The 13,048-nt window shown below is 41.4% G+C and overlaps 1 protein-coding gene across 8 annotated transcripts in view; it reads right to left on the bottom strand.

Annotated features, from left to right (window-relative positions):
* Positions 1-13,048, bottom strand: part of PIK3CB (phosphatidylinositol-4,5-bisphosphate 3-kinase catalytic subunit beta) — a 97,313-nt gene that overhangs the window by 23,204 nt on the left and 61,061 nt on the right. For all 8 annotated transcript variants that reach the window (XR_012787987.1, XR_012787988.1, XR_012787986.1 and 5 more), the window contains one exon: positions 11,328-11,516. Coding sequence is in view for 5 of the 8 variants with exons in the window: in XM_075570149.1 (XP_075426264.1) it covers positions 11,328-11,516 (189 nt within the window). In the remaining 3 variants the exon portion in view is untranslated. The remainder of the gene's footprint in view (positions 1-11,327; positions 11,517-13,048) is intronic.

Raw genomic sequence — 13,048 nt, forward strand, 5'->3', positions numbered from 1 at the left:
TCGGCACGCAAGACAAGGGTAAGAGGTACTTCAGGGACCCCTGGTGAAAGCGTCTCCTTCCTACACAGAACATCCCACAAGGAGAGCCAAAATCAACACAGCAGCTGTGCTCCAAAGAAAAATATGTAGTCCATTTATGTAATAGCAAATTAGAAAATCACATGTGGGTACATTTGCATGTCTGACAGGTCTGCAATGCAGCCTTTTATAGAACAAGGGAGAAATACAACAGGGCAAAAAAGTTGGCGCTCACGTGAAAAAAAATGATCAAAAAATATATAATAGTCCAGCGATTGAGTGTAGCGATTACTTTATCGAATAATCAAAGATATCGTGATTCATTTAGTGACAGATAAGTTTTAAAAGTGAAATAGCAGAAATGACTTCCTGCTCAAACCCTCTGGAGGGGACTCTCCAGTAGTCCCTAGTATGACATGGGTCTTCAAAATCCAGGGGGAGCGAAGGATATCACAATACAAGAAAAAAAAAAGATAGGGACGAGGCAATATGAAAGGCAAGACCATTACCCAGATAGGTGGACACAAAGGAACAACCATTATCAAAACCACTATCCACAAATATAATCAACTGAATGACACTCCTAGAAATCAAGGTGATTATGAAAGAGGAGAGAGAGGGTCAGAAGCAAAGAGATCCATAAGTCCCCAATAAAACAAGATGGTCAGGAAAGGATAGAGAAGGTTAGGAGTTCAGAACCTCATAAGTTCTCTATCTGCAGTGACCCCCAGAGATCGAAAGATGTTTTATGGACACAGGGGTGTTCCACTTTCTGGGAGACAGGGAATTGCTTTCTCCCACTAATAGAGAGAGAACCTTACGAGATCAAAAAGAGGAGGAATTTCAGAGGAAAGGCGTAGAAGAAAAAGAACGGGGATCAAGAAGAACAACCAAACAACAATAGAGGCATACCCCGGTTTAAGGACACTCACTTTAAGTAAACTCGCGAGTAAGGACATATCGCCCAATAGGCAAACAGCAGCACGCGCATGCGCCTGTCAGCACGTCCTGAACAGCAATACCGGCTGCCTACCTGTACCGAAGCTGTGCACAAGCGGGGAGACTATAGAGCCTGTTACATATGCGTTATTTACATCAGTTATGCACGTATATGACAATTGCAGTACAGTACATGCAGCGATAAGTGGGAAAAAGGTCGTGCTTCACTTTAAGTACATTTTCGCTTTACATACATGCTCCGGTCCCTTTGTGTACGTTAATGCGGGGTATGCCTGTATATGTAACCTTAGTTCTCTGTCTTTGAACAAATCACAAACTAATGTTATTTTCAAATGGCTGTCATTTGCACCCACTAGGGGACTTAGTAATTTTGATCTCTATATAGTTGAAAATAAATGAGAAAATTGACCATAAAAATATTTTTTTATAAGCAAAGATCCAGAATCAAGACGTGGAAACAATGTTTCTATGATTTCAACAGCTCTACCGCAAGAAGATAGCTATTTAAATTCAAAATTGGGACCGAGATCTACTTCCTACTCACAACATGCCAAAATCTGGAGGTTTTCCACCAGATGATTACAAGGGATTTTTTTTTAAAGTATCTTTTTATTAGGGTGTTTACAGATACATTTCAAAATATTACATTGTAGCATATTGTATTTACATGTACATAAGTTATCGTATATTGTTACATATTTCAATACATATTTGTTATACCCATTTTTTTTCTTTTTTCGAACTTATAACTGGTCTTGATCTAATATCTCGACCATTTAACTTAAAACCTTGTATCATAGCTTGCTTGTGACTCCCGTTCTTTCTTTTAGTTATCATATTTGTTTAGACTAGGCTCTTTTGTTTTTATTCTGTTCTGTCATGTTATTATGTTATGTTGTGATGCAGGACGTTCTCCTTATTTTATGTTTTCTGTCCAGTTTAGTTTACCATCCTATCTTGGGTGTCATCTGAATTTATTCTGTTCTAGCTGGGGAAAAGAGTTTATAATCATCCCCCATTTTCGATCAAATTTGGCATACTGATTATCTCCTACTTGTTCGGTAGATATTCATGTCTATCGTGATCAGTTTGACCAAGAGGGATTTTATAAGTTCTATGTTTGGTGCTTGTGAATCTAACCATTTGATCATAATGGTACAAAAAAATATATCAATGGCGCTCTGCACTAGTATTGTGTAAATATATAATAATAAAAATATACAACCAGTGGCGTGGATGTTTCTCCTAGGAATGGATGTTCCACATGAGATGGGTAAACATGTAAGGAAAAAAATCACAACATAGTGTAATACTGTTAAACATACATACAAACATGTAACATGAGACGGACGCTGAGAACAACAGATGACCAATTACAAACACATTTAATAAAGTATATCATTAAAAATACATAAAATACATAAAATAGAAACTGATAGGACACTCCAACTCAGGTGGGTGTACCTGCTTACCGAAAGTAAGAAGTTATCAGACAGTGGATAGGTAAGAGTATCCCCTCTATGGATGGCTGCTGCTGCAACAAACTGCTGGGCTCACACGTGTATCCTCCTCCGTGGATGGTGCTTGCTCCTTCTGGTTGTGGCATCCACCTCTGTTCGCCGTGGACACGGATGATTCGCGTGTCTGCTGGAGGTAGTAATTCCTTCCTGCTCGGCTACTCAAAGCGCGCCAAACGGAGCTGGTACAAACGCGGATGGATATACGTCCGGATTCGTCAGCCTGCGGGCATCAGCTGGCAAGTTCCAAGGGGGACAGGATTCACCACCGAGTGTGGGGGACCTCTCAGAAACACCCTACGCGTTTCGAAAGTCTTGCTTTCTTCCTCAGGGGTAAAGCGGTACCACGTTTACCCCTGAGGAAGAAAGCAAGACTTTCGAAACGCGTAGGGTGTTTCTGAGAGGTCCCCCACACTCGGTGGTGAATCCTGTCCCCCTTGGAACTTGCCAGCTGATGCCCGCAGGCTGACGAATCCGGACGTATATCCATCCGCGTTTGTACCAGCTCCGTTTGGCGCGCTTTGAGTAGCCGAGCAGGAAGGAATTACTACCTCCAGCAGACACGCGAATCATCCGTGTCCACGGCGAACAGAGGTGGATGCCACAACCAGAGGGAGCAAGCACCATCCACGGAGGAGGATACACGTGTGAGCCCAGCAGTTCGTTGCAGCAGCAGCAGCCATCCATAGAGGGGATACTCTTACCTATCCACTGCCTGATACCTTCTTACTTTCGGTAAGCAGGTACCCCCACCTGAGTTGGAGTGTCCTATCAGTTTCTATTTTATGTATTTTTAATGATATACTTTATTAAATGTGTTTGTAATTGGTCATCTGTTGTTCTCAGCGTCCGTCTCATGTTACATGTTTGTATGTATGTTTAACAGTATTACACTATGTTGTGATTTTTTTCCTTACATGTTTACCCATCTCATGTGGAACATCCATTCCTAGGAGAAACATCCACGCCACTGGTTGTATATTTTTATTATTATATATTTACACAATACTAGTGCAGAGCGCCATTGATATATTTTTTTGTACTGTTCATTACCTGACTGGGGTTCAGGGATATATCACGGGCTGCCTGCTCATTAGGATATAGCGCTACCTATTTGTTCTTTATCCTGTATTTGATCATAATGGCTTTTCTGGCTACCAGGAGAATCATCTCTGTTGGGTGAATGGCCCCCCCTATTTTGGTTGATCTTAATTCCAAGGTTCAGTATTGGCAAATATCATGCCCAGCTAATTTTTGTAACTTCTTTAATATATTGTAGGACCTGTGTCCAGAACTCGTTAATTTTTACGCATGTCCAGAGACAGTGTTTGAGGTTAGCTTTAGGGAGGTTGCATTTGGGGCATTTCGTTGCGTCTGCTTCTATATTGGTAATTTGTCTGGTGAAGGGTATATATGCCCTATGCATTATCTTAAATTACATTTCTCTCCAGTTTTCTGATGTAATTATTTTACAAGTTCTGACATACCCAATCGTTAAATCTTCCATCATTTGAATTTCTTGGAAGTCTTGTTGCCATGCTTCTAGATTTTTTTTGTTATTTTTCTCCATGTCTTGGTCTCTAATAAGTTTATATATATCAGCTAGCGAGTATCTGGTATCTGTGTCCTGACTGAAGTACGTGTCTATTGCGTTGTTTTCCAATATGTGTTTTTTCTAGTCTTGGAGTTTTCTCCCATAGTTGAGTAGTTGGATGTATTGAAATACCTGGTTTTCCGGTATATTATATGTTGATATTAGCTCCCTATATGACATAAACTCATTCTTCTCCTACAAAGGATTTTGAAGAATAGCCAAACCAAATTTAAAACACAACTTAACCAAAGAGGAGAGAGACTCTTCAAATGAATTTATGAAAAATTAGACTATTGTCATAAAACAGGCAGACAAGGGAGGGGGTGTGTGGGGGGGTGGGGGGTTGATGAAAAGGGATGATTATACCAAGTAAGCACATCGACTTCTTGGGGATATAGAGCCACACTTCAAAGTAAGGATCCATCAAAAGAGTTCATAATAGAATGACAAAAATCTCTTGGGTAAAGGAGAGATAGGTATTTTGAAAGGAAGTGAATACCATTTTTTGATGAGGGAAAAACCAATACTACCTGTTTTCTACTTCCTTCCAAAAATCCACAGCAGTGTAGTCAATCCCCCGGGAAGACCCATTATCTCAGGGATTGACTCACTCACATCAAATTTATCAGAATATAATGAGTTATACCTCCAGAAATACATTAAAATCCTATCTTAAATATACGACAGCAGTCTAACATCTTGGAACAAAATGTATGGGAAGATGACTTTATAATGGCAACATGCGATGTGATATCACTACACACGTCAATCCAACAATCAGGAATGTGCAGCAATTAAATATACACTACAGAAAGACAGATTTACCAGAGATACAAGCAAACTATGATTGACAGCATGGACTTCATATTAAAAAAATAATTTTTGGTTTTGAGGTGAGTTCTATTTGCAGAAATACGGTACCGCCATGGGGACCAAGATGGCACGGAGCTAAGCCAACCTCTTTATAGGGGACAGTGAGGGCAAATACATCTGGTCTGAGGGCGGGGGGGAGCGCGCGCTCGGTCCTCTGGCGAAGATACATAGACTATGTGCTCCTTCTATGGAGGGGATGGGAGGATCTATTAGAAAAATTCCTTCAAAATATCAACATCAACAACCTAAAATTGACATCTAAATTCAGCAAAAAAAAATAAATTAATTTAAAAAAAAAAAAATCTCACAATTTATGTGGAAAATAATCTATTAAAAACAAGGACTTACTTCAAACAAGTGGATTGTAATAATTATATACTTCGGTGAAGCAGTCATCTTCCTAGGTGGATGGACAATGTCCCGTTTGGCAGTTCCGGAGTATTAAGAGAAACTGCTCAGATAGAGACGTGTTCATACAACAATCAGATTTAATTCAACAGATATTTTTACAATAAGATAAGAAAGAAGAAGAAAAAATAAATAAATCTCGGAGGCCGGTAGATGCTCTGGCCAATTAGTGAGGAGAGACCTTTTAAAACCAAGAGATAAAAAGAAAGGGAGAACAGGGAATTTTCATTAGCCTTCTTGCCAAATTACAATAGAGAAAGCCTAGAAGATCAAAAATATCATAAAATTAACATTGGTACATTTTGAAAAATGATCCCATTTTGAAAAACGGTATCCCAAAAGGACCAAATATCATTTTCAAAAAGGCACAAAATCTAAGTTATAAACTAGCTCCACACGCACTAAGAAAAACAACAACGACCAACACCTGGGTGACATAAAGGAAGTATTTTTTTGGATGCGTCAATTGGCGCCGGGTTGCCATGGCGATGCCTTGCCCTTAAGTTAAGGGAATATTACAGAGGCCTCGCTCGGTCCCCCGGCATTTAATTGATATGCCTTCGGTGCGCTGGGCTTCTATAAATGCTGTGCCCCTGAAAATTTCACCCCACTCCTCCACCAGTAATACGGTTTCCTGATGTGTATTCCCATATTCTTATTGTATAATCTGCAGTGTGATTGCTGTCAAGATGTATCCATCTATTTCCCTTCCACTCCCCCTACAGATTCCTGGGGGCTCTTTCCATTTTGTGATCTGGCAACATTGTGGTTGGATTAAACCATTTCCCAATTCCTGTTCATGCCTAGGTAATTACTGAAATTGAGAGAGAATTTAAAGTACTATTGCACACAACTATTCCTCCTGCTCAAAAAACTAAAAAGTAAATGGGCTTCAAATGATTATTGATCATGTTTTATATGCCTTTATGTCGCTTATCTGCTATCACTATAAACAAGAATGCATGCGCAGACAAGAAATAGGTCATTAAATAATTATAGACTGATTGCACATACTATATAATTTGCACAGAGGGGGAGGTACAAACTCCCGACGAAGCTGATAACAGCGAAACGCGTTGAGTGAGTAGACCTCCAGAGTCTTGACGCGCTACATTTCCTGGTAGGGAGACAAAACGAAACCGGACGTGACGGAAAAAACGGAAGTGACATTCCGACGCCCACGGGACATGCCGGCAAGGCACGAGAGGCTGGAGAGAGCGGGCGTGCTGTTGGATACATGCCTGCTGCCGAGGCGGTGAGACCGGGACCTGTTTCCGGCGCCGATTGTTTAGCGCTCTATGAATTTATTACTTTTAAAGAAATGTACACCATATGAATACTATTCCAAGCGTTTTATAGATAAATAATCTTTCTTACTGATCTGCGCTATGGTGTTCAAGTTTCTCTTCCACTGAGATCTTCTGATCCACACACACAGAAAGGAAAGAGCACAGTTTGTTATTTTCCACTGTGAGTAGGCATGCTATAGGAGCCAAGGCACCATTGATATTCACCATTTTTAAAGACATCTGCACTATGATATTTTCTTTTTTCTTTATGGTGATTACCATCGCTCCACTTGAATGTTGGAGACCCATTTTATATAAAAAGAACAGAAAGGGAGTCTGTCTATAATAGACCGTCGATCCTACAATAAGAAAACTGCCGCCCTAAATAAGAAAAATGTCATAATACAGAGACAAGGGAATCTCTACATCACCTACACGTGAAAAGATATCCGTGCAGTTGGCTTATAGTAATAAACCTGTTTATTATTATTTAAAGAGCCCATAAAAAGATATTTTTGCGAACAGGACAAGTCTGGAGAACTTCATACAGAAAGGAAAAGTAATGTGTGGCAAGCATGGGCGTCTTGGGACCCGTAACCCTGGCCGAGGTGATGCTAGAGGAATTTTCCAGAGAAGTGTTTATTCACACTGCCGAGCGTATCCTTCTCTCTCGCCTATTTATCAGACGCGGAGACATGGCAGGAAGTTGTTGTGCACAAAGACCTGGCAGTGGCTTTACTCTCATTGCACCTGGAACTCTAGATTTAGCAACATTTCCAAAATAGGACAAAGCATTCAGGTTATGACCAGAGGACTTCCAGCCTCAAAGCAGAACGCAGCTTTCAGAAAAGGGGGAAATAGCCATCAACTCTGCAAACTCTCTCAAGGGAACATGAGCCGCTGCTGTGTACAGAGAGAGCTCAGAGACTGCCAGCAGCAATAACAGGAAGATTACAGTCAAAGCTGCAGGTCATAAGAGGGTCTCACCGGCTCGGCACACAGCACAGACCATCAGTCTCTTTTATTACCATACGATCACCACACAGAGACAAAGGCCTGGATACATAAAACCCGGTTAAAATGGATATCGCACTCTCGGTACAAAAAATAATGTGTCTTATTACTGCAATTTTAAGATTACTTTATTGCGTTAACATACTACCTGGTGCAATATTTTACCCAAAGTCGTGATGCAGGCATTACATGACCGTTAACACTTTAATTATTGCATTGCGATCGCTTTAATAATATTTCTATCAAACGCTTCTGTAATCTATCATTATAATAATAATAATAGCCTGTGTCTGCATCATCGCTATAGCTGCAAGACCATAAAACCTAGAGACCTAAAACTTTGCATACATACTAAGGGGACCCTAAAGGGTTATTTTTTATTTTGGGATTTTTTTCCCCTTCTATTTTGTTTGCCTGTTCCAGAGAGATTTGTGATTGGTTGCCGCGCTGAGCTGGCAGCCTTCCGAACATTCCTTAGTGGGAGAGCGTACACCGCAAGGGTAGGAGTGTAAGAGAGGGAGGGGGTGAGGTTGGGGGGAGAGGTGGGGATGTTAGGTGGAGTAAGAGGGGGGGGGAAGACAAATACATGGGGAGAGGGAGTGGGTGATATGGGGAGGGAGAGAGGTGTTTGTGTAATAGAGGAAAGTCACTGATGGGGTGCGAATGTTATTGAGGGGGAAGGTCACTGAGGGAGTGTCAGTGAAAAGGCTATAATTTGGGGTGGGAGTCTCAGTGTCTGGTGTTTGGGGGTGCATCCTCACTCACTGGAAGGTGGAATTATTGATCAGGTTAAAGAGGGCGCTATTATCGATTGATTCACTGTATCAAGTCTGCAAAGAAAAAGATTAGTATCTACAATTACAGAACCATATGGTAGCATGAACATTAACCCCTTTGATGCCTGTGGTTACCAAGGTAAACCACAGGCACAAACATAGTTAATACAAGAAAAAAAAAATACACTAACTACCTCTGATTACTGTAGTGGCTAGTAAAGCATTGCTATACAACACTTTACTAGCTGCTCTAGTAATCAATGTGTTAACGCATAGCACCCCCCTGGCAGCCTAGCCACCCACCTTGGAGCAACTACTCCAATCAAATCCCACTCCCCACTAGACTAATGGCCTATAGCCCTATTAGTCAAAAGTTGTTAATAGAGCGTTGGCATTCATAAGCAAAAAAATATATATAAAAAAAATAATTACAAAAATTCAATAATTTTAATCCATTGATTCTTACTGTGGCTACCTAAGCCCTTAATGGGGGTCTAGATAGCCTCATTGCTAATCAATATTGACATGTAAAGAAAATGGATTACTTACCACAGCCAGGATGAAGGCTGTCGTCCTCATCTTCAAGGTGGAAGGCTCCCCGGAACAAAGCCGATGCTCAACCACAAAAAAAACCCCATTAAAAAAATAATAATAATAATCCTAACCCGGCTACCAAAATTTTTTTATTTGTATCCAAAACCTAATGGCCAGTGCTTGTAGAGTCTTCATCTGTAAGTATTTTCTTCTTATAAGCGGTCTTCACACTTTTCGGCCACAGGATGTGGCCTGTTCACTAACTTCCTGTCTTCTGAGATGGCCCAAGCCTTATATTGGGCCTGAGACATCACAGGTGGTTAGACATCACATGGTATACCAACCAATTAGGTTGGTTGATGCTCCATGTGATTCCTTCCTTGTGAGATGTGACCTCATAAAAAGGGAGGAAATCACATGGTTTATCAATCAACCTGATTGGTTGATGTACTATGTGACATCTGGCCTGTGACGTCTGAGGCACTATATAAGGCTTGGGCTCTCTGAAGACTGGAAGTTGGTAGAGAGGCCACATCATGTGGCTGAAGGAGAATAGAAGAGGGAAGGCCTCATTAAAGATAAGAAAAGTAAAGAAATATACACATTAAGACTCAACAAGCAACTGAGGATCAAGGGATTTGGGTCACGTTGAGGAACCAATGTCACCGAGAAGGGATGGCTATGGATTACAAATAGACCATTAGGCCTGGATTTGGGACTGATTTTTTTTTTGTGGATCTCAGCCCTTGGAGAAATTCTTATTTATTGGGGGCCATCGGGCCTTGGATTATTTTTAATGGTTTAGCGTGGGGGTTTTTGGGGACCATTGAGCTCTGGATATTTTTTTAAATGTTTTTTTTAGTAGCCAGTGGGCTAGGATTGTTTACGGGTTATTTATTTTTTTAATGCTTGGTCATTGGCACTATTGGCTCGGTTTCCAGGGGTTTATGCCCTGAAGATGCGGACGACTGCTTTCATCCCGGCTGGGTAAATAATTCCCTTTTTTTTACATGTCAACATTGATTGCCAATGCGGCTCTCGGCCCCCATTGAGGGACTAGGTAGCCACAGTGACTATCAATGGATTAAAATTATTGTATTTTTATGTGATTTCAATATTTTTTTTTTTTTTTTAACATTTGCTTTTGAATGCCAAAAGCTTTAGTAGCCACTTTTAGTTAATAGGGCCATTAGTCTGATTGGGATTTGAAGGGGATTGACCATTCGGGCTTAAGGGGTTAATATTTATTGTAATTTATATGTTATGGTCCATTTCATGCAGGTTCAGCTTATCTTTCCTATGTATATAATGGCCAATATACACATTGGCAAGATGGGGCCAACGTCCGCCCGGAATAAGTAATAAAAAAAAACGTGCGATACATCGATCGTTAATACCGTTCCAAGAATGTAATGTACGGCACAAACCAAAAAAAATGCAGCATTAGGCCTATTATTTATTGGATCCGATAGTAACGGATTAGATAAAGTTTCACTCATTCTAGTGCAACAAAAAGCTTTTTCCCATGCAGTTAACACAGCCAAAACATTATCTCTGAGTTATCCTGTATGAATGAAGTAAATGAGCATATTAAAGTGTGTGATCGGGATATTTTTACAAGGTTTCCAGTCTCTTGCATGTGAGTGAGCCAGGCTGCAGCTTGGAAGGAAACAGAGGTCTCAGTGACCTGCGAGAAGCAAGGAAATTCCAAAAATATAGACCGCTGGCTGTTTACATTCCTCTCCTGCAAATCTGGAAGGGAAACGAGGGCTGCAGAGGAGCTGTATGACCAAGAGAGATTATCGGCCATCATGTGGGACTGGAGGACGCCCAGAGACCAAAGGATGTCTAAAAACAGCTCTGCACCCATACATCCCAAACCAGCAAGCAGGAAACCATGTTAAAAGTCCAGTTGTTTAACAGATTTTTTCTTTTTCTTTTTCAGAACGCTAGTTTTGAAGATTTTTCTCCTTATTTTTAATGCTGTCACTACACAACAGGCCAACGTAATGCAGGAATCTATATAGAAATAATACAGTCATTACATTAGGGTTTCAGATTTCAACTGTTAAAGAGCAATGTTTACAACAAGAGATTATTCTTTTTCACATTATAAATTACTAGTATCAAACTTTGGCTATAGCCCGAAATATGTGTGCGTGCTGATCCCAGGCACAGAGTGTAGTAGGGGGTGTGTGGGGGACGCGTGTGCCGATTCCAGGTACATAGTGCAGTAGGTGCGTGTGTGTTGATTCTAGACCAACTATAATAATAGGTGTTTGTTGATCCCAGACTAAATGTAGTAGGTGTGTCCCCTTATTTCAGCGGGGAATGCTGCTCTCACCTGTGCCACGTCCTCTAACTTGTTCCATTTGACGGAGAGCAGTAGTTTGGGCAGTGAGCGGGGGAAGTTCTCTCTACAGTCGTACCGGAGGGTCCAGATTAGATCCATCTCATTCTCACACAGCTGACACAGCGGGTCCCTCTCCATGATCTCCTTTAGCTCGATGTTAAACTTCTTTCCTCCTCGACCCTGGAGCCAAACATGAACAAAATAAATACTCTGCATTTTCCACATATTGATATTCATTGCTCTATACAGGATAGATAGAGATAGATAGATAGAAAAGAGAAAATGGATTGAATGCACTCCCAGTGGTTATAAATATAAACTTAAAATGAGAATAAACTATTAAAATGGAGTTCAGTCCAAATGAGTGAGTGTAGTAACGCCTGCTGTCTGCTTCTTGGAGGGAACCCATGAGTCTCCTAAAACTGGTGCCTGTATATAATATGATAGAAGCGCTTGGAAAAACAGCAGTACGATAAAGTAGCCAAACTTTAATAACATAAATCACTAGGTAAAGTAAAAACAATGATGATAGCAGTCAATATGAGTGCTTAAAAATGCTTATCTGGATTGACCAATTAGTAGTGAAGCTACGCTGGCTCTGTCAATCCGCCACAGGCTTGTAAGTTGAAGGTTTTCAAGTTTCCACTTGCAGTGATGGCAATCCTGCCTTTTGGAGGTCTGCTCCCGCAGCATCCCTTTGAGGTGTTGGGGGTTCCTCAAACTCCGCCGGTGGCGTCCCGCCACGTTGCTTGGTCCCGGTCGGAGTCTGATAACGTCACGGATTCGTGTCTCCATGCCTACGTGCAAGTGAGAGCACAGCATAGCAGATCCTCTCTCCCTGTAGCTCAGTCACTCCACGCGTTTCGCAGAGTTGATGCTTCTTCGTGACATAACGAAGAAGCAGCAGCTCTGAGAAACGTGTATAGTGACGGAGCTACATAGACACAGGGAGAGATCAGCTGTGCTGTCCTCTTACTTGCACGGAGACACGAAACCGTGACGTCAGACTCAAACCGAGATCAAGCGACATGGAGGGATGCCAGCAGCCGAGGGTGAAGGACCCCCAACAACGCAGAGGGACGCCACGGGAGCAGACCATCAAAAAGGCAGGATTGCCATCACTGCAAGTGGAAACTTGAAAACCTCCAACTTACAAGCCTGTGGAGGATCGACAGAGCCAGCGTAGCTTCACTACTAATTGGATAATCTATCCAGATAAGCACTTTTTAACACTCATATTGACTGCCATCATTGATTTTTTTTACTTTACCTAGTGATTTATGGTATTAAAAAGTTTGGCTACTTAATCATGCGCTTCTATCATACATACACACATATATGTACACCCACACGTAATAAAGAGTAATCCTACTGGGCATGTTATAGAGATAGAGAAAACCAAATGCTTATGTCAAACACTGATTAAGTTCGGTAAAGACGCACAGTTTGTGAATTACTGTGGGTGCACAAGATGTCAGAACCTACAGTTCTCCACGCTCACTCCTGATGTCCCCTAACTATAGTTTAGGAGGAGGGCAGAGAACATTAGCCCTTGGACACTGAATATGCAGCGGTGTACAGATGCAGCACCCTTAAACCAGCGACGGCACCGTATTTTGTTCATCTGTGCTCGCGGTCTCATCGGGATTAACACAGCGGGGTTAACACCGCGGGGGTCCCAGCGGCTGAATGGGACTCGCGCTGTGTGAATC

Source organism: Ascaphus truei, chromosome 14 (assembly GCF_040206685.1).
Source record: "Ascaphus truei isolate aAscTru1 chromosome 14, aAscTru1.hap1, whole genome shotgun sequence".
NCBI lineage: Eukaryota > Metazoa > Chordata > Amphibia > Anura > Ascaphidae > Ascaphus > Ascaphus truei.